Genomic DNA, 22,086 nt, shown 5'->3' with positions numbered 1-22,086 from the left:
TCCTCCTTCCTTCCTTCTTTTCTTCCTTCCTTCCTTCCTCCCTCCCTCCCTCCCTCTCTCCTTCCTTCCTTCCTTCCTTTCTTTTTGTTTTTGTTTTTTGAGACAGGGTTTCTCTGTGTAGCTTTGGAGCCTATCCTGGCACTCTCTCTGGAGACCAGGCTGGCCTCGAAGTCACAGAGATCCACCTGCCTCTGCCTCCGGAGTGCTGGGATTAAAGGTATGTGCCACCAATGCCTGGCTGATTTTCTTTTTAAAAATAACACCTTTTCTGTTTTGTTTTGAGATGGCATCTCATGCAACCCTTGCTGATCTCAAACTTTCTATGAAGCAGAAAATCACCTTAAGTTCCCAATTGTTCTTCCTGCCTTTACCTCCTAAGATCTGGGGACTCAGTGCATTCCCACACTTAGTATTAGCACTGTTGTGTCTGTGTTTTTAGTTTTTGCCCCCCCCAATTTTATATGATGGGCCTTGTGTAGTTTATTTTTGTATGTGTAAGTGCATGTTCATACATATATGTGTGCACATAGGTATGAGGGTGTTATGTGTGTGTGTAGTGTACAGGTGATTGACCCCAGATGTCATTCCTCAGGAGGCATCAACCTAGGTTTGGAAACAGTGTCCTTACTGACCTGGAGCTCCCCAAGGCTAGTTAGTGAGCTCAGTGGTATTTAAACTTTTTAAAACATGGGTTCTGGGGACCAAACTCAAGCCCTCATGCTTGTAAGGCAAGCCCTGCTGTAACTGTTCTGTCCCCCAGCCTTGTGTAGTTTTAATTCTGTTTCTTGGATCTGGGGTTATTGAGCTTCCTGATTTATAGCTTTCTCCAATTTTTGGAAGTTCTGGCCATTAATCTTTCAAGCATGTTTCCCCCTTCTTCCTCTCTTTCCTCTGGGACTTCTCTGAGACAAAAGCTGCCCTGCAGCCTAGTTCTATTCTCCTAATTTTCAATAAAAACTTTAATCTGTGCATTTAATTACTAATTTCCTCTGTGATATCTGACATTCCATTAATTCTTCCAGTTAAGGCACTCTAGCTTTCTCTTCTGAACCTTTAAATTCATCTTTATAGTTTTACATAGTTCTTCCAAGAATAGAACACAGATATAATAAGTGCTATGATGTCCTTGTTTCTTTAATCTAATAACTATGCAAAGTTCAGTGGTTTTGGGGACTTATTTGTTCCTTTATTATGGGCTTCTTAGCTTATTTCTTCAAATGCCTCATATTAGTTGTAAACCTCTTTGGTTTGGGATTATTTTGTGGTCTATAAATACACGTTTCTTTTACTTTTTGAGATACCTTCCCACTTTGTAGTACAGGTTAGCCTGGAACTCAGAACGTAGCCTAATATAGGGTCTCCTCACATCAATCCTCCTGCCTCAGCCTCTCCAGTAATTGGGATAATATGCATAAGCTACCTTCATGTGTTCTTGAACTATGTTCAGAGTTGTATTGAACTTATTTGAAAAGATTTGATTCTCACAGGATTTTGATCTTAGGAGTTGATGCTTAGAACCCAAGAAATAGTGCAGGGTTAATTAGGCCTCTATGAGTGTACTACTCAATACATCAGCAATGATGGATGTTTTCATCTGGCCAAGGGGGCAGACACAATAGCCAGCCTTATGTCAGCACTGGGTACCATGGCTTCTGATCTTCTCTAATAGTTCTTTCTGCTACCTATACAAGTTCCCCCCAGACACTGCTGGTCGGTACCAGGTGAGCACTTAAAATGGAGGATCATTTGTAGTGCCCTGGTGTTTTTCTGGGCTTTTCTGAAGTCCATATTCCTCTCTGGTCCTCTCAGCTCTCAGCTCCAGCCCTTCCCCCTGAAGATGTTTTAGATTTTGACAGTATTACCCTTCTCTGAGCAGCTCTGAAGATGTCTGCAAGCATCTCCTTAATGCCTGTCACTCAGGGAGGGCCCTCCTTTGCCTCCCCACCTCCCACCTCCCCTTATGGGTTGTTTTAGAGAGTGACAGTGATGCGATTTAACCCCTGGTACCTTTTTATGTCCAGAAGAGAATTTTTAGCTGGATGTCTATTTTTTTTTTAAAAAAAAGAATCTCACTCAACCCAAGTTTATGGCCCATAAGATGTATAAATTATGTTTTTTTTTAGATGCTATATAATATTGTTCTTTCCCTGGGGATTGGATGAACTGGATGGATCCATTGCATTGCTTAAGACAAAACATTTTGTTGTTTTGTGGAAACACTTTTTCAGTGTCAGTTAAAGGAAATTGCTGTCGCAAGTTGATGGTTATCAATAACCAGGAAGTAGTGTGAAATCATCATTAGATTTGAAGATGTTGGTTTGAGTGGGAGACTCTATATATGTGGAGGCACCTGCCTGGGAATCAGGCTTGTTAGACCTGCCTGGACAGGTGTTTGCTGTACTGACCATCATTGGACATGATGTTGGATGCTAACGGCACTGGCAGCTTGCCACTGACTGCTAAAGTTCCCTTGGCATTTTTAATGTCCCTACTTGCTTTTTCTATAATGCTAGGCAATGCTGTGGTCATTTTAGCCTTTGTGGTGGACAAAGATCTTAGACATCGAAGCAATTATTTTTTTCTTAATTTGGCTATTTCAGACTTCTTTGTGGGTAAGTTATGTATTTTTATTTCAAATAATCTTTGCAAACTATCATCTATTTACACAACCTTAAAGTCTTGTTACTTCAGAGATTGTATGGATTAGAAGGGACTAAGAACAAAAGTTAAAGTGTTAGAACTCTGGAAAGGGTGTGCATGCCACTTTAAAGGAAAGGCTGTACATAGGGGTAATAGGGCAAGTTTCATCTGGAAAAGTTGATTCTTTTATAGAATAAATGAGTTCAGAATAGTTCTAGGATTACTTTAGTGTTATGGTTAGCACGCCTTCAGAACTGCTTTCTAATATGTTTAGACTTACAAGTGTTCTTTTCTAAGTAAGTTTCCTTTGTATCCAGTGTTGAAGTAACAGAAATCGTATGTCTGCTGGAAGCCAGCATGATCAGGAGTGGACGAGCTATGGGACAGCACAGTCAGTGTACTGTGTAGCACAGAATCGTACCCAGCCAGCAACCGGCAGCTCTACACACAACAAAGTACCATAGCAACAAATGATTGCAAGGGTTCACAGAAATCAGATTCCTCTTTCTTAGAAAACATTTTTTAAAAAATCATTTGCATTCCCCTATCGTTATCACTTTCTGTGAGTCCAATACTTTGCCTGGTGGGCTGGCAAGTTGTGCTCTCCTCTTTTCACAATGCTCATCCCAGGATAACTACAGTACAGTGTGTGTGTGTGCGCGCTCGCATGTGTGTGTGTGTTTTAAATAAAAAACCTTCCCTCCTCTCTCTTCAATTTTGTCTCCTGATAACATGTCAGCTAAAGATGCTTTTATGCTGGTCTCCGTGCTTGCCTTACATGGGTAAATTTGCAACTGTGTAAAGTGTGTACAGGCACAGACAGTAGTCTGCTTAAAACACACACCGCTGTCTTCTTCCTTTGCAGAGTTATATAACCTTTAGGTAACACGTGGCATTGAAAAGGGATGATGCACTTTGGCCCAGTGAGAGTGAGGCCCCTATGACTGTGCAGTAGGGAGTGGTGAGGTAGAGAGAGCCTGGGACTGAGAACTTTCAAACCAAGATGGTTCCACATAAGAATGGGTGTGTCTCTGTGTGTGGTCCAAGGTAGTTAACAAGGGCTTGGGCCAGGAGATGTGGCTTGCTATGAGAAATGGGTGTGGTTACTTAGTAGAGTTGGTGGTCACCTCCGCCTGCATGCTTTGTTTCTGCTGAGAGAAATCATGAGCAGGCCAACAGGACTTCTTTATTGTTCTTTAAAAATGTATGCATGCAGACTGGGTGTGGTTACCTATACCTTTAATCCCAGCTCTGGGGAGGCAGAGGCAGGCAGATAGCTAAATTCCAGGCCAGCCAGGGCTATATAGTGAGACTCTGTCTCAAAAACAATATGTGGATCTCTCTCTCTCTCTCTCTCTCTCTCTCTCTCTCTCTCTCTCTCTCTCTCTCTCTCTCTCTCGTGTGTGTGTTTGTACAAGCTCCTATGTGTGGGCATGCATGAAAGTGGATGTGTATATGTGCATGGGAGAGCCAGAAGACAACCTCAGGGGTCACCGTCAGGAGTACTGTCACCTCCTTTGAGGCAAGGTTTCGCAGTAGCTTGCAATTCACCAATTAGGAGAGGATAGATGGCCTGCTTGCAAGGAAAGTGCTTTACCAATTTGAGCCATCGTCCAAGATCCCTCTTCATTTGCCAATCTTGTCCTCCACATTTTCTGTCCCTGGACAGCTTCTTCTGGAGGTCTCCTTTAACACAGCACTCACTGTGGGACAATAAATGGAACAGACCCTGAGAGCTTTGTGTAATAAGATCTGAATTTTCTATCCATGCCCTCTCCTTTGCTATCCTCTGAAGTGTGTGCTTTGGCTCTGAGCCTGGAAGGGATGCTTGAAGGAGAGGTTTTCTGCAGCTGTAAGTCAGCTACTTATTATCACTACTAATAATACATTTATTTTGCATTTATTAGCTTAATGTGGGGGTGGGGGTGGGTTTTGGAGTGGGTGGATGCTATGTCATGACAGGCACCTGGAGGCCAGAAGAAAGCATTCAGGAGTTACTTCTACCCAGCATGTGAGTCTAGGCTTGGTGGCAGGTACCTTTACCTGCTGAACCATCTTGCAGTCCCCCAGCCCTAAAATTACTAAGCCAGTCATTCCTCATGGTTGGAGCAGGTAAATCTTCAGATGCATTTGGGATTGTGGTCGCCCTTCTGGCACTGTGCACTCTTCTTGCCAAGTAGCTAGCTGCATAGGCTGAATTTGTTATTGAAAAGCAAAGACATAGAGAAGAAAGATTGTGTGCCTGCCGTCCTGGATGCTATCTCATCATGCACCATCTCATCTAAATACTGTTTCTTGTGGGTTAAATGTCAACAGCCCCTCACAGCCGCCCATGTGTGTGAACATGTCCTTGGCTGGTGGTGCTATTTGGGAAAGTTGTAGGATCTTTAGGAGGAGACGACTTCCTGAAGGAAGCATGTCATTGGGGTAGGCCTTGTGGTTTGATATCCCAGTCTCACTTCTTGTGGACCCCTGACTCCTGACACCATGCTTCAAGCTTCTTCATAGTCCCATTTGCCTGTGATCTCTGAACCCCTTTAACTGTAAGACAAAATTAACCCAGCCACCCTTCAGTTCCTTCTTGTCCAGTATATGATCACAATAATGAAAACAGTAACTAGTATGCTATAGCTATAAATATAGATGGAAATGCCTATTAAATTAGTACTGTGTAGCCAGTGTTCCCATCTGTGGGCATTAATGTCCTGATCAGCCATATGCTGGCTGGTCAGGACAGTCTCTTCAGAGGCAAACTGTGGTTGATGCCAACAAAGCCTGAAACATTTTTTTAGGATAGGGAGATTTTATTTTAAAATGCCTTTATACACCAGTTTAGGTCAGAATTTTTCTCTTGGCTTCTGTACACATCTACTTGAACTACTATAACAAAATGCCACAGGCTGGGAAGCTTAAACAACAGGAATTTGTGTTCATACACTCCTGGAGGCTGAGATGTCTCAGCTTGCGGTTCTAGCAAATTTGGTTCCTAGTCTTGCTTCCTTCTGTTTTCTCTTCATCTTGCTCTATAGAGTATGTGCAAAGAGAGGCAAATTCTGTGTTACGTCTCCTTTTGTGTGGACACCAGTCTACCAATCAGGGCCCCACTTTATGGTATCATTTACCCTTAGTTTTTCCTTTAGAGGTCCATCTCTAAATATAGCTTCTCTGAGAAATTTATTTATTTATTTATTTATTTATTTATTTACTTATTTATTTATTTATTAGTTCTAGTTAGGGAACAAGCTTGTAAGTCCCTTTTCCCTCTCCCTCCCCTCACCCCCATCCCTCCTCCCTCACCGCCAGCCTACCCCCACCCCATCCACCTCCAACTCCCCAGGCAGGGTAGGGCCCTCAACGGGGGCTCTGCAAAGTCCACCAAATCTTCCTGTGCTGGTCCTGGGCCCTTCCCCATGTGTCCAGGGCCAGAGTGTAACCCTTCACATGGGATGGGCTCTCAAAGTCCCTTCTTGCACCAGGGAAAAATACTAATCCACCACCAGAGGCTCCCTGGAGTGCAGAGGCCTCCTTATTGACATCCATGTTCAGAGGTCTGGATCAGTCTTGTACTGGCCTCCCCGACAGCATCTGGGGAACGATGTGCTCTCCCTTGTTCAGGTCAACTGTTCCTGTGGGTTTCTCCAACCTGGTACAGACCCCATCGATCTTCATTCCTCCCTCTCTTCAACTAAATTCCAGATTTCAGCTCAGTGTATATCTGTGGATGTCTGTCTCTGCTTCCGTCAGCCACTGGATGAGGGCTCTAGGATGGCATAAAGAGAAGTCATCAATCTCATTTTAGGGAAGGGCTTTTAGGTTATCCTCTCCACCATTGCCTGGATTGTCATATCGTGTCATCCTTGTGGGTCTCTGGAGATCTCCCTGGTTCCAGATCTCTTCTCGGACCTATGGTGGCTCCCTCTGATATGGTATCTCTCATCCTGCTCTCTCTCCTCTATTCTTCCCCCAACTCAATATTTCTGCCCCTCCATTTCCTCTCCTCTACTCCTCTTCTCTTGCTCTTATTGTAGCAGCTCCCTCCCCCCTACCCTCATGCTCCCAATTAGTTCAGGAGTTCATGCCACTTCCATTCCTGGGGACCATTTATCCCTTAGAGTCCTTCATGTTTCCTAGTTTCTTTGGTGAAGAGGATTATAGGCTGGTAATCCTTTGCTCTATGTCTAAAATTCATATATCAGTGAGTACATACCATGTTTGTCTTTTTGTGACTGGGTTACCTCACTCAGGATGGTTTCTTCTAGTTCCATCCATTTGCCTGCGAATTTCAAGATTCCATTGCTTTTTTTCTGCTGAGTAGTACTCCATTGTATAAATGTACCACATTTTCTCAATCCATTCTTCAGTTGAGGGGCATCTAGGTTGCTTCCAGGTTCTGGCTATTACAAACAATGCTGCTATGAACATGGTTGAACATATGTCCTTGTTGTATGAACATGCACTATTTGGGTATATACCCAAGAGAGGAATGGCTGGATCTTGAGGTAGACTGATTCCCATTTTTCTGAGCAACCGTCATACTGATTTCCAGAGTGGTCTTACAAGTTTGCACTCCCAGCAGCAATGGAGGAGCGTTCCTTTTTCTCCACATCCTCTGCAGCATAGATTGTCATTGGTATTTTATATTTTAGCAATTCTGACAGGTGTGAAGTGGTGTCTCAGAGTTGTTTGGAGTTGCATTTCTCTGATGGCCAATGATTGTGAGCACTTTCTTAAGTGTGTTTCAGCCATTTCAGATTCCTCTGTTGAGAATTCTCTATTTAGTTCTACACCCCACTTTTTAATTTCATTGTTTGGTATTATTGGTGTTTTGGCTAGCTTCTTGAGCTCCTTATATATTTTGGAAATCAGTCCTCTGTCAGATGTGGGATCGGTGAAGATCTTTTCCCATTCTGTGGGTGGTCGTTTTGTCCTACTGACTGTTTCCTTTGCCTTGCAGAAGCTTCTCAGTTTCAGGAGGTCCCATTTATTAATTGCAGACCTCAATGTCTGTGCTACTGGCGTAATGTTCAGGAAGCGGTCTCCTGTGCCAATTTGTTCAAGGGTAATTCCCACTTTCTCTTCTAGAAGATTCAGTGTGGCTGGATTTATGCTGAGATCTTTGATCCATTTGCACTTAAGTTTTGTGCATGGTGACAAGTATGGATCTATCTGCAATTTTCTGCATGTCCGAATCCAATTGTACCAGCACCATTTGTTGAAGATGCTATCCTTTTTCCATTGTATAGATTTAGTACCTTTGTCAAAAATAAGGTATTCGTAGGTGCATGGGTCAATATCAGGGTTTTCAATTCGATTCCATTGGTCTATCAGTCTATTTTTGTGCCAATACCAAGCTGTTTTCAGAACTATGGCTCTATAGTAGAGCTTGAAGTCAGGGATGGTGATGCCTCCAGAAGATCCTTTATTGTAAAGAGTTGTTTTGGCTATCCTGGGTTTTTTATTTTTCCATATAAAGTTGAGTATTGTTCTTTCAATGTCTGTGAAAAACTGTGTAGGGATTTTGACGGGGATTGCATTGAATCTGTAGATTGCTTTTGGCAGGATTGCCATTTTCACTATGTTAATTCTACCTATCCAAGAGCATGGGAGATCTTTCTATTTTCTGGTTTCTTCTTTAATTTCTTTCTTTAAAGTCTCAAAGTTCTTATTGTACAGATCTTTCACTTTTTTGGTTAGTGTTACCCCAAGATATTTTATGTTGCTTGTGGATATTGTGAAAGCTGATGTTTCCCTGATTTCTTTCTCATTGGATTTATCATCTGTACATAGCAGGCCTACTGATTTTTTTGAGTTAATTTTGTATCCTGCTACCTTGCTGAAGTTGTTTGTCAGCCGTAGGAGTTCCCTGGTAGAGTTTTTCGGGTCACTAATATAGACTATCATGTTGTCTGCAAATAGTGAAAGTTTGACTTCATCCTTTCCAATTTGTATTCCTTTGATCCCCTTTTCTTGTCTTATTGCTATAGCCAGAACTTCAAGTACAATATTGAAGAGATATGGAGAGAGTGGACAGCCTTGTCTTGTTCCTGATTTTACTGCCTCTTTTTCAGAAGGCTTCTGCAGTGGAGCCCAGTGGAGCCAGGGTTGGCCTCAAATTTGTGATCCTCCTGCCTTGACCTCCACACTGCTGCGTACTACTGATGTTAGTGTGCTTTGTTCTAGATATAGATGTGTTTCTCTTTCCACAGTGTCAGTATTTATTGAGCAGTAGTGTACCCAAGGCTGGAGAGGGAGCTCAGTGGTTAGGAGCACATACCACTCGTACAAAGGACCAAGGTAGGCTCCCAAGGTAGGTTGCTTGTTTCAACTGCCTGTGACTCTAGCTCCAGCCTCTTCCAGACTCTGGGCACTGCACTCAAGTGCACAGCTCCCTTCTAGCACCCCACATACACATAATTTAAAAATATTTCATTACTCTCAGTGAAACTGAATTTATAAGCTAAGTCAATTTTCTTGGTTGTAATTCACCACATACTTCTGATAAACTTATTGGCAGTCACAGATTTTTTAATTAATTTTTTTTACATTCCAATCCCAGTTCCCCATCTCTTCTCTCTTCCTGCACCCCCCCCCCCAGTGCACTGCCCCCAGTCTGCTCCTTGGAGAGGGTAAGGCCTCCCCTAGGAAGTCTACTAAGTCTGCCCCATCATCTCCTTAAGGCAGACCAAGGCATGGGGGGAGGGAGGATCGGGGTGAGTGATGGTTTGGGTGGGGGTTGGGTAAGGGCAGAGGCTCACTCACCTCGTTCCTGGGTCGGTCGGTGAAAAAAGCTTCTCTGAGAATCTTAAAGCATATAAAACCAGGAGGGTAATGCGTATATAGTCCTCAGCACCCTGAACTCTCTCCATCATCCTCACATCTTCCTGTTGGGAGATGGCTCTGCAGTCTTCATCAAGGCTGTTCATTGCTTGCTGTTGCTTAAGAGGATGTAGCAGCTTTCCAGCACTGACAGAAGGATGGGCAACACCAGACTGGTGTCACTTTTAAGGGAGACTGAGCTCCCCACTGCCCTCAGTTCACTCCTGTAGCAATGACACATTTCAAAGTGAGTGAAAAGACAGGCGCTTCTATCTCTACCTGGCACGAGACTGAGGAGATGTAATACACACCATGAATAAGTGAAAATATGCAGCATTTTAAAGGTGACAGTTGCTGTTCCGAAAAATACAGCGGGATGAGAGTGGGGGAGGGGGGAAGGGTGAGGGGCGGTCTCAGTGTAAAGCTGGGGGGCTAGGGCTCACTGAGAAAGACACCTGAACAAGCAGAGCCAAGTTCAAAGGATGTGAGGAGGAGGACGTGTAGTGTATGAGCCCTAGGTGGAGTGAGCGCTTGGAGGAACAGCAGGTGAGGCGCAGGTGGCAGAGACAGGCGCTGCACAGCTCCTTGTCTTCATTCCCTTGTCTTCATTCTCATTCCTGATTCCCTTCTTCTCCCCTTCTCCCTTCAGCACCTTTTTAAAATTGGCTTATTTGACTTTCCTCACTTCCTTTTAATCTCACACGCAAAGCTCACTGTTCTAGCCATAGAGAGCTTTGGCTTTCACTTAGGAAAACTATCCAGGAGCAAAGTTTCAGAGAAGCCTTGGCAGGAACACAAAGGAGCAGACCTGCCTAAGAAATGTTTCTGACTCACTTCTCTGAAACTCTTTGGAATGAGCCACAGGCATCACCCTTGTTCCATAGAGAGAGGAACTGAGAACAGGCCATCTGTACCAAACACCGTGGCGTACACGGATGCAGCAGGGCTTTACCAAAACCAAAGGACTAAAGTCTGGTATGATGACTCAGTCTTTGGTGCTTGCCCTACAAGCACGATACCTGGGTTCAATCCCCAGCAGCCATCTATGAAGCTGAGCATAGTGACATAAGCATGTTAGTGCCGGGAGGTGAGACAGGTTTGCTCCCCTGCCTGGCTTAGCCAAATCAGGGAGCTCCAGATTCAGTGAGAGACACTGTCTTCAAAAATAAAGTAGATGACTCCTGAGAGTAGTGACTCCCTGTGGTCTTATGACCTGTGCACTGGAGCAGGTACAGACACACACACACACACACACACACACACACACACACACTCAGATACACACACACACACATGCACACAATCCTCCCCCAGAAACAGACTTAGTGTGCCCTAAGCCAGCTATTACTTAACAGCTTCTAGAAACCTTCCTCTTTCATAGAATTCAGAAAGAACATGGAAAAGAGAGTATCTCAGATCTGTCTTCAATCTTTAAGTCAGTTGTGTCTAGTGATCACTCACTTCTGTGGAAGACATGAGTGTACAGGTGGAAAGTATACATCCTGGGAGCCACCGAAAGCCACAATGATGAACCACAATATGAATGTCTCAGTTTGAGGTACCTTATCTCAAGAAAACTTGGGGCTCCACTTTCTGTCATAGTTGCCCTTCCTGCCCTCACCCTTCTTGCCTGATGATATAAAAGTCACCACAGGGAAGCTTTCTGATCATTGAAAGCACAGACCCCAGAATGGTAGTTTATGCCTGTAATCACAGGCCCAGGCCTGGAGGAAGGCTAAGGCAGGAGGATAGAAGCTTCGAGAAGAGCCCAAGCTACACAGTGAATTTGAGGGCAGCCTGGGCTAGATGGTGAGACCCTGTCTCAATAAAGCAACCCCCACATAAAACCACATTCCCCCGTAACTGAAACATAAAGCAGCAGGTTATTTGAACTGTATATGGGAATGGAAGACAGTTGGTGATACAGGCCTGTCTGCTTACGCAGTGAGCCCCAGTTTCAATCAGAGATCCTATCTCAAAACGTAAGTTGGAGACACAAGTGAGAAAGATATTCTGACATTGTCTTCTGGCTTCCACATGTGGACCTGCATCCTTGTGCATTCAATGTACACTTGTACATTCATGCACCCATATGTGTGTGCACACACAGACACACACAAAATGAAAGGGGGGTTATGTACTGACTGGGAAGAGGAAGGATGGAGGGAGATACACACTAAAAATACATTTTCATGCATGATGATCATAATGAAACCCTTTATTGTGTATAATTCATTTGCACAAAAAAACCTTTAAAAACAATGGCAAAGTTGCTGAGAGTAAGTGACAAAGGGATTACCTTGGCTCAAGACCTTCCAAGAGGGTGTGAGAGGAAGTGGATGTTTTGATTTGTAGGAAAAATGACAGAAGTAAATGCAGTTCTGCAGAGAAGATGGGGTGAGGAGGAGAGAGCGTGCCTAGTGTGAGGCCTAAGATTTGATCTCCACCATAAAGGCATAAAAGAGGAAACACTATAGGAAGACCAATGTTAGCAAAGCAGAAGGGGTGGGAAAATACAGCCTGTGCTGCTGGAGGGTTCACCTGCACAAAGAACAGACAGATTAATTTTGATTGATGCAGCTCAAAATATGGCTAGGAGATGTACTTTACTTAGGAAGTAATAAGGAGCCCTCACAGGTATGTTATTTGTGGCAACTATTCTAAAAATAGCATTTAAAGAGTGCATAGGGGGTACTTGTCTTACTCAGTTTGGCAAAAACTAACAATTTCTATATATATAACTTCGTTGGCACAGCATTACTACAACAAAATAACTGAGGCAATGAACTCAGAAAGAAATAAGTTAGATCACAGCTTGACAATTCAAATCCAAGGTTGAGTGACCTATTGCCTTGGCTCCTGATGGTGTCTGAAGGCAAGGGATGGGAGCATGTGTGTGTGTGAGTTCTACATCTAGAACTGACAGACCTCTGTCCTACACCTTTGTCTAGTGCTGCTCTAGTGACTTAAATCCTGGCACTAAGCTCCACTCCCCAAAAGTCCACAGGGTTCCCCATTCTACGTGGCAAAGACTAAGGTTTTCCATGTGCATCTTTGAAGGAAAGTTATCTGAATTTTAGTGATAACTAAGCTATTTTCACTGAGTTCAGACATGTCATTCTGTTGCATATTCACGAGAATATACCTTTTTTTTAATCAGTGATGTGTACTTTTTAAAAAAAATTAAAAGTCGATTATATATTTATTTAGTGGTGTGTGTGTGTGTGTGTGTGTGTGTGTGTGTGTGTGTGTGTGTGTGCATGCCATGCTATGCATGTGTAGGTTAGAGCACAGTTTTCCAGAGTTAGGTCTCTCCTTGTGTCATGTGGGCTTGGGGGATTAGTCAAGCTCTGTGGCAAGTGTCTTTAGTCACTGAGCTATCTTGCTGGTCAAACATCATTTTTTAATTCATTTCCTCCCTGTGCAGGTATGATCTCCATCCCTCTGTACATCCCTCACACGTTGTTTAACTGGAATTTTGGAAGTGAAATCTGCATGTTTTGGCTTATTACTGACTATCTTTTGTGTACAGCATCTGTCTACAATATTGTCCTCATTAGCTACGATCGATACCAGTCAGTTTCAAACGCTGTAAGTCATAAAGTTAACTCATTTTCCTTAGAGGATTATGTAGTTGTAAATTCTGGGTCCCTAGGCCATGCATATATTCCTGTACTGGGCATATTGGGGATGAATCCAAGGGATTTGTATAAATTTGAAGCTCTTCATCCTTTTGATAACTGGCCTAAAGTCCCCAGTGGCTTTTATTTTGTGTGAGCTGACTCACTCTTCCTGTGGGTGTCTGAAATAGGAGGGGAGGGAGCAAAGAAAATACATGATTAACTGTGAGAGCTATACCAGCCTGAGTCTTCAGTTCTTTGGTTGTCTCTAGGTTCATACCCACAGCCAAGTTGAGACCCCAATTTTTCCTCAAGATAGAACTTGGTGGGCAACTATAAAGAATCCCAGAGTGAATAGGTGAGAAAATCAGTTTGAGCACAAGACAGATAATACAGCATGCCAGTTTAGGATGTGTGACAAGAAAGCTGAACTTAGCCAAAATGTGGAGCAGCCTCATGGATGAGGTAGAAGCAATTCTTAAGCAAGATAAGTCTCCCAGCAACAGAAGGAAGGGGAAAATAGGGCCTGGGTAGAAAGGAGCCACAAAAGTGTGGGGCCGTGATTTGTGGTCTTAGAAACAATAGAGGAGGAGTGGATCTAGGAGGGAGGTGGGGGTGGAACTGGGAGGAGTAGAGAGAGGAGAAACTGGGTGGGGTATAATGTATGAGAAAAGAATAAATAAAAATCTGTCTCTCTGTTTCTGTCTCTTTCTCTCTTTCTCTCTCTGTGTGTATGTATGGCAGAGGTCAGAGGACAACCTCAGCTGTTGGTCTTACCTTTCACCTTGTTTGAGACAAGGTTGCTATGTTGTTTTTCCATTGTGTATGACAGGCTAGCCTGTCTGTGCACTTGTGGGCTTTCTTCCATGCCTGACTTCTATCTCTCCTTGGGAGTGCTGATGTTCCAGATGTACTACTGAAGTCTTGCTCCACGTGGGTTCTGAGGATTAAACTTGGGTCCTCATGCTAGCCTGACAAATGCTTGCCCCACTGAGCAAGCTCCCCTGCCCTTAATTGCAAACTTTGATTTTATTTACTCCTGGATCTTAGGATTGCAAAGCTTTGGGGGACTATTTATGGTCCACTTTGCTAAATGATAAGATACATAAGTATTTGGGGAATGGTAGTGATTTAGATGGAGGCAGAGCCAGAGATACATGGGTTATGAACTGTTGACCAAATGTTGTGCTGGTTGAGAGGACTTGGAAGCTCCTGCCTGGGAGGACACAACATGGCAAGAAATTTAGATTAAATAAAAGACAAACTGTTGGAACAAAGAGATTCTAAAATACCGCTGCTCAAGCAGTGTTTTATTTTATTTAAAGAAGAGGGCACCAGATCTCATTATAGATGGTTGTGAGCCACCATACATCATGTATTGCTGGGACTTGAACTCAGGACCCCTGGAAAAGCAGCCAGTGCTCTTAACCTCTGAGCCATCTCTCCACCCTCTCAATTAGTATTTTTTTATGGATTTATTTTTTAGATTTTATTATTTATTTTGTACACAATGTTCTTCCTGCATGTCTGCCTGCAGGCCGGAAGAGGACACCAGATCTCATTATAGATGGTTATGAGCCACCATGTGGTTGCTGGAAATTGAACTCAGGCCTCTGGAAGAACAGTCAGTGCTCTTAACCTCTGAGCCATCTCTCCAGCCCCCTCTCAATCAGTATTTTAATAGACAAAATTCTTTTACTCTCACAGAATAGTCTGAAAAAGATAGAAAGTCCCATTCCAGGAGGTCACCCTGAGACCTCCTAGCCCCCATATTAACAGGGTGACCCTGCCCACTATAGGTCAGGGAGCAGCAAACATTTATAATCCAGGGCCCAATAGTAAACATTTTCACTTTTGTAGTGCCTATGGTATTCTCAACTCTGCTGTAGCACAGAATAGCCCTAGATGACTTATGGAGTATGTGTGGAGGGCAGTGTACTGGCTGGTTGTTGATAAAACTTTATTTATAGAAACAAGTGGTGGGCCAGATATGTTTCATGGACAATAATGTGATGACCTTGTTCTAGGCCTTTACCATCTGCCTGATAAAAATCTGGCTGTTGGTACTCTGGTTTCTATTATAGAAAAGCATAGAAGCCCACAGGAATGGAATTTTCTTTTAAACAATTGGTATGGATTCACTGTCATTTCTACTCATATTTTGTTAGTGGGACTTGGTCCCATAATGCTACCTTGCTGCAAAAGTAGCTGGGAAATGTGGTCTCTAGCTGAGCTACAATTTGGCCAAGAAAATGAGTAAAATGGATGGGACAGGACCGTCAGCTGACTCTGCTGGTTGCCAGTGGTGGGAGTACAAGTGCCCTCTTTTTTTTTTTTCTTGAGACAGGGTTGCTCTGTGTAGCTGTGGAGCCTACCGTGGCACTCGCTCTGGAGATCAGGTTGGCCAGGGGTGGTCTTCATCCCTGTCAATGCACTGCAGTCTGTATGGGTGAACCACAGAGAAAGTAGGGATGTTTGGGTTAATGATGCAGATACAAATTATTTCAGTTCTCCAAGGCTGGACTTGTCCTAGGATCGAGTCATGAAGTCTGTTGGACTGTACCCAGTTGGTTTTTGTTTTTTGTTTTTTCTTTTTTTATTTATTAAAACAACATAGAATGGGAAAGAATAGAAAAGACTAAAGAAAAAAGTAGAATAGGCACAATTAGAGGACTTCACACAACATGCAGACAACCACTATTCGATAAATACTTCTGTGTATTTGGTTATTTTGGAAAAAGCACATTTCTTGCTTTAGGCATAGTCATGTGTTTAAAAGTAACATTAAATCAGAACATTTCTCATTTGTATTTTAAAATTTTCAAGGTGACTTTTTTGGGTGGCGGGTTTCAAGACAGGGTTTCTCTGTATTGCTTTGGAGGTTGTCCTGGAACTCACTCTGTAGGCCAGCCAGGCTGGCCTTGAACTCACAGAGATCCATCTGCCTCTGCCTCCTGAGTGCTAGGATTAAAGGTGTGAGCCACAAATGCCCAGCTCAAGGTTACTTTTAAAAATTTTCATAAATCTTTAAAAAATTTTTTAACTATGTGTCTATGCATCTTGTGTGGTATATGCTTATGAGTGCACTTGCCTAAGGCGGCCAGCAGAGGGCTTCATATCCTTCTGGAGCTAGAGCTACAGGTGGGTGTGAGAAGCCCTAAGGTGGAATCTATAAGCGGAGCCTGGATCCTCTGAAAGGCACAAGTGCACTTAACTCCCGAATCATGTTTGCAGCCCACCCCCTTAAATCTTCTCTGGAGGCTCCTTGGATTTTCTCCATTGGTTGTCCAACATTTTGAGCCTTTTCTCAAGTCGGTGGACACAAAAAAGGAACAGCACATTATCTAGTTAGAAAATGGGCTTACAAAGAGATGATTAAAGATACCCAGAGAGGAAGTGTGTGTGTGTGTGTGTGTGTGTGTGTGTGTGTGTGTGTGTGTGTGTGTGTGTTCATTATGACTTTGGTCTAAGGAATTCTCTGGCAGTGAAGGCTGCCAATTTCCTAAGACATAGGGGACTAGACCTCTGTTCCTAGGAACACAGAGTTGAGTGCAAGACAGACCCCACATGTGAAGCTGTGTGAACAATGGCAGGGAAGCTAAGAGGGCACTTGTACTTTGTTGGGATAAATACAAGACTCCTGAGCACTCTCAGACAGTGTTAGTAGGAAAGTCAGTTTTCCTTGTAGCTGTTAAGTAGAGGACATGGTGCCAGGAAACAGGGAACTGGACCTGGGAAGTAGAAATTTGGAAGACCATAATTTTGAAAATGAAACTTCAATGCAGATGGCCACAATGTTATCTGGAGGTATCTTCCAGAAGAGCTAGGTCCTGTGTGGTTGGACCAGCATTGGATGAAGATGATGAGCAGTGGAGATAGACTACAGCTGGAGCGAGTAGGATTAAAGTGTAGGACAAAGCTAGGGCAAGAAGATTGTTCCTTTACCTACAGTGAAGAAAGAAACTTGACAATGAAATCTAGACCATGAAGAATAGCATTGGAGGCCTCATTAGTGAAGAGCCCAGTCTGTGTTGCTAAAAACAGCAGGAATTACTCTCTCCTTGCTCTGGAGGCTACAAGTTTGACACCAGGGTGGCTGCCATGGGGCTGTCCTCTCTCTGAAGGCTCTAGGAAGACCTTCCATGCCTTTCTCTTGTCTTTTGATGTGGGCTATCCTGGGCTTGGAGACTCTTTACTATTTCTCTGTTATCATGTGGCCTTGAGTGAAGGCTGTAAACTAGGAAAAGGAAGGTTCCCTAAGAGCACAATGTGAGCTGCATGACAAAAATCTCCACATGAGGATGAATAAATGGTGGCAGGCTGCTCAGGGGCCATACGGACCTCAATAGCTAATTGTTCAAAGGTAGAAATCAGAAGGGAATGTGGCATGTGTCATTTATTTTTCCTCTTCTTATAAGGACAGCAATCATTATTGAATTAAGGTGACCCAAAGTCCAATATGATGTCATCTTAACTTAATTCCATCAGTCAACACCATATTTCCAAACAAGGTCACATTCACAGGTACTTGTGGATAGGATGGAATACAACTAATTTGGGGACTCAATGCAGTTGAACATGGGAACTCTTCTCATTACTAATACCAAAAAGTCCCAGTGGGCCTCCAGGTCTCCCAAATGGAACATGCCTGACAGAATGTTTGGTTCTTTAGCTGGGGTAGGGAAGGAGGCAGGGCGGGGAGCAATATCCTGAATAATGAAATGTTTTGTAGATGATGAGATTGATTTCAGAGAGGCCACTCCAATCAGCTGGGTCTGGGTTCCAGCAATGCTTGAACTGTCATCTGTCAAGCATGCTCCCCAGAGATGAAGAGACTTCACGATTGGCATCCTCTTCTCAAGTCCCTTGGATGTCCATTATCTCAATCGACCTTATGCATAATGAACGAGAGAGGGCATCTCTAGCATATTGCCTTATACCATTACAAGGGCTGAACAGAGCAATTCAAAAACTAAATGCAGTTTTATGACCATCTGGGTATTGTTCCCATCTTCATAACCATTAGACTTAGTGCAAGAGATGTATTAATTAGTGTCACGAGAAGGAGAAGGTAAAAGACCGGGCTGTGCCTGGAAGCTTGTGGTAAGTATCATTTTGGCTAGCTTACTTCTGTGCTTACTCCCAGAAATGCAGCAGTTTGATGGTGGAGGGTCACATTCCTTTACAGTTTTTTTTTTTTAACCTTTAAGTGGCCAGGCGTTGGTGGCGCATGCCTTTAATCCCAGCACTCGGGAGGCAGAGGCAGGCAGATTTCTGTGAGTTCGAGACCAGCCTGGTCTACAAGAGCTAGTTCCAGGACAGCCTCCAAAGCCACAGAGAAACCCTGTCTTGAAAAAACAACAACAAAAAAACCCTTTAAAAGTTATTCCCCATTTTCCTCTTACTAAAAGCTATTGGCATGCATGTGCATTAAGTCAAGGGGCCACCATGTTTCTCTTCAAAAATGTGAACCACACACAGTGAGGTTTGAAAACTCACAGAGAAAACCATAGAGAACGAGAGGGGATGGCTTGCTCTTCTTTGCCTGTAAGTGAGGAGGACATGGGAAAGCCCAGAACATTTGAGCTGAAAGGAGATTTGCAGATCTCACAGTTTCAGAGAGATTGACACCCACAGTATAAAAACAATCAAAACCCTCTTTCTGCACTGTTGCTCTTGCAGAGGAGCCTGGTTTGGTTCCCAGTATCCACACTGTGGCTTACAACCATCTATAATGTAATTTTGGTGCCTGGGGATCCGATGCCCTCTTTGACCTTTGGGATTACCACACATGCATATGGTACACATCCATGCAGGCAGAACACCTATACACATAATAAGTAAATAAATATAAAACCAAACCCAAGCAAACCAAAAAGCCCTTCTCAGTTCTGTGTCAGGCATGCACGGCAGGAGACAGAATAGGAGGACCTCAAGTTTAAGGGAGGTCTGGGCTAGACAATGAAGTCAAGGTCAGGCTGAGCTAAGTAATGAGTTCTTGCCTTGAAAATGACCAGGATCCAACTCAGTAGTTGAACACTTTCCTGGCATGTGCAGGGCTCTGGATTTGGTATCTTGGCTGAGATATTGATTACTGATACAGAATGATTGGTCTTTACATGGCTTTAAATTTTTTTTTTTTTTTTTTGGTTTTTCGAGACAGGGTTTCTCTGTGGCTTTGGAAGCTGTCCTGGAACTAGCTCTTGCAGACCAGGCTGGTCTCAAACTCACAGAGATCTACCTGCCTCTGCCTCCCGAGTGCTGGGATTAAAGGCGTGCACCACAACGCCCGGCAATGGCTTTAGATTTTCAAAGATCATTTTAAAGATTTCAGGTTTGACACAAAGATTACAGAGTGTAACACTCACTCATAGAACCCAACTTCATCTTTTCTTGTGGAAGCCTGACCTTGTCACCCTCAGAAAAACTACACACACACACACACACACACACACACACACACACACACACACACACACACAATGACATTGCTGTAGTCATGCCTCTCAACATGGACTGTTGTCAGTTTTGACTATGACGGAAACATCTACAGACAAAAGTGCCCTGGGAATGTTCAGAAACACATAGCATCTCTCCAGCATAGCCATGTGCCTTTCTGTTTTTGCACAGTCTCTTGGGAGTAGTGCAAGAGTTATTTCTGTTGTTACCCTAACCCTGTAGTTCCTGTGTGAAAGACAGAATGCATTTACATTCTTCCTGAGTATCAGATAGGTCATGACCTTCAAACTTTTAAAAACTGTGACCATGGTGAAGAATGGGTTTTGCTATAAAATATTCCACACACACTTCTCTACAAATGTTTATTGATATTAATTCCCAAAGATACATTGCTTTCATTGATGAAACACCATCCCACAATATGTCCACTCAGATGCATTCTGACATTGACTGCTTTGTTTCACTGAAGAGAACACCTGTCACGTTCTAGGCTGCAGCTGGCTGCAGCTGGAGAACTGTGGTGGGGTATTAGGTTTCAGCAACTGTTAGAGTAAGAAAAAAATTCCTTCCCTCCTTTTTTCTCCCCTCTTTCTTTCTTTCTTTCTTTCTTTCTTTCTTTCTTTCTTTCTTTCTTCCTCTCTTTCTTTCTTCATGTGTATAAATGTGCACATGCACTTGTGTATGCAAGCAAGTGGTGACCGGAAGTACCATCCACCTTTTCCATGTATGTATATGCATGTGTTCAGGTTGAGCAGGTGCCATGTGTGTGCAAGTGTGCATGCAAGTATATGTAAAAGCTAGAAGACAATCTCAGCTATCATCCTTAAAATTGCCATCCACTTCTTTCGAGACCGGAGTCTTCCTTTGTCCTGGAGCTCACCAATTAGGCTAGCCTGCCTGGCAGGAGGCCTCAGGGATCCTCCTGCCCCCATTGCCCATGTGCTAGGACTATAAATTCCTGCCACCATACCAGGCTTTGAGAAAAGTGCTTTCTTATCTTAGATAGTGTCCTTGGCCTTGCTCTGGTGTTCAGGGCTTCACTTTATGGTTTTCGGTTTTTCTGGAAATTTATTGAGAAAGCTTTCATCTTGGCTAAGGTTCTGTTGCCACCAACCTCTCGTCTGAGCAAAAGCCGTAACACCATGTTAATCCATGCTGTCTCTTGCACATCCTTGGAACTTGTGAATGCCTGTGTGGTGCTCCATGTGTTCCCATTAACCACAAACTAATTTGTCTGGTTTCTTGTAGGTGTCTTATAGGGCTCAGCACACCAGTATTGTGAAGATTGTTGCTCAGATGGTGGTTGTTTGGATACTGGCTTTCTTGGTAAATGGCCCAATGATTCTGGCTTCGGACTCCTGGAAGAACAATACTAGCATCAAGGAATGTGAGCCTGGCTTTGTTACAGAGTGGTACATTCTCGCCATCACATCATTCTTGGAATTTCTGGTGCCCATCATTTCAGTGGCCTATTTCAATGTGAAAATTTACTGGAGCCTGTGGAAGCGTGGGAGCCTCAGTAGGTGCCCCTCCTGTGCAGCCTTCATCTCCACCTCCTCTAGTGACTCTGGACATTTACCCAGAGCTGGGGTGGCTTCCAGGACATCTCTTCCTACATCGAAGGAAGCAGCCACATCCTTTCATTCAGAAAGTCCTCAAAGAAAGAGCAGTCTTCTGGTGTCCTTAAGAACTCACATGAATAGCAGTATCACTGCCTTCAAAGTGGGTTCCTTCTCCCGTTCTGAAACCTTAGCTCTTCACCAAAGGGAGCACATGGAGCTGCTCAGAGGCAGAAAATTGGCCCGGTCACTGGCCATCCTCCTGACTGCTTTTGGCATATGCTGGGCTCCATATTGTCTGTTTACAATTGTTCTTTCAACTTATCCCAAGGGGAAGCGCCCCAAATCAGTTTGGTACAACATTGCCTTTTGGCTACAGTGGTTCAATTCTTTTGTTAATCCCTTTTTGTACCCCTTATGCCACAAACGTTTCCAGAAAGCTTTCTGGAAAATATTTTGTGTGAAAAAGCAACCCACACTATCACAGAACCAGTCCGTATCTTCTTGAGGACAAAAGCATCACTTCTGTCAGTTTTAGTCTCTATGTCATCTGGATGGATTTGAGCTTCCATCTTGCTCTATATTTTCTAACAAACAATGCACAAAATATAATGTTTGAAAACTTTAATAAAAACTGTCAATGGGAACACTACTTTAGTCAACAGCAGTGTAGTGAATGTGACAAATTCACAGCTGTGAAAATACTGATGCTTCCCTTAGTCCTCACTTCCTCCCGGCCTCATCCCTTGATATAACACTCTGAAACGCCTGTATTCTTTCGGTGTTCAGTGTTTCCTTCAGTAGTGTCAGTGTGTGTGTGTGTGTGTGTGTGTGTGTGTGTGTGTGTGTGTGTGTGTGTGTGTGTGCAGGTGCCTTCAGAGGCCAGAAGAGGGTGCCAGACCACCTGAAGCTGGAGTTACAGGCACTTCTGAGCCACAAGACACAGGTGCTGGTGACCAAACTGGTCCTGTGCAAGAGTAGTTTGAGCTCTT

At 43.5% G+C, this 22,086-nt stretch overlaps 1 protein-coding gene across 1 annotated transcript; it reads left to right on the top strand.

The window, feature by feature from the left end:
• Nucleotides 1–2,419: 2,419 nt before the first annotated feature.
• On the top strand, nucleotides 2,420–21,735 carry Hrh4 (histamine receptor H4). Its single transcript, XM_027404391.2, has 3 exons — nucleotides 2,420–2,612; nucleotides 12,884–13,047; nucleotides 20,784–21,735. Exons 1-3 carry the CDS (start codon nucleotides 2,420–2,422, stop codon nucleotides 21,600–21,602), a joined length of 1,176 nt encoding a protein of 391 aa, XP_027260192.2. The 3' UTR covers nucleotides 21,603–21,735.
• The last annotated feature ends 351 nt before the right edge of the window (nucleotides 21,736–22,086 follow it).

Source organism: Cricetulus griseus, chromosome 2 (assembly GCF_003668045.3).
Source record: "Cricetulus griseus strain 17A/GY chromosome 2, alternate assembly CriGri-PICRH-1.0, whole genome shotgun sequence".
Taxonomy (NCBI): Eukaryota; Metazoa; Chordata; class Mammalia; order Rodentia; family Cricetidae; genus Cricetulus; species Cricetulus griseus.
Note: the sequence above shows the minus strand (reverse complement) of the source record. Positions and strands in the feature narration are given on the sequence as shown.

Coding starts and splice junctions, on each gene's coding strand:
- Hrh4 (XM_027404391.2), top strand. CDS start 2,420: ATGTTGGATGCTAACGGCACTGGCAGCTTGCCACTGACTGCTAAAGTT. Junction 2,613..12,883: donor TATTTCAGACTTCTTTGTGG/GTAAGTTATGTA, acceptor CTCCCTGTGCAG/GTATGATCTCCATCCCTCTG. Junction 13,048..20,783: donor ACCAGTCAGTTTCAAACGCT/GTAAGTCATAAA, acceptor GGTTTCTTGTAG/GTGTCTTATAGGGCTCAGCA.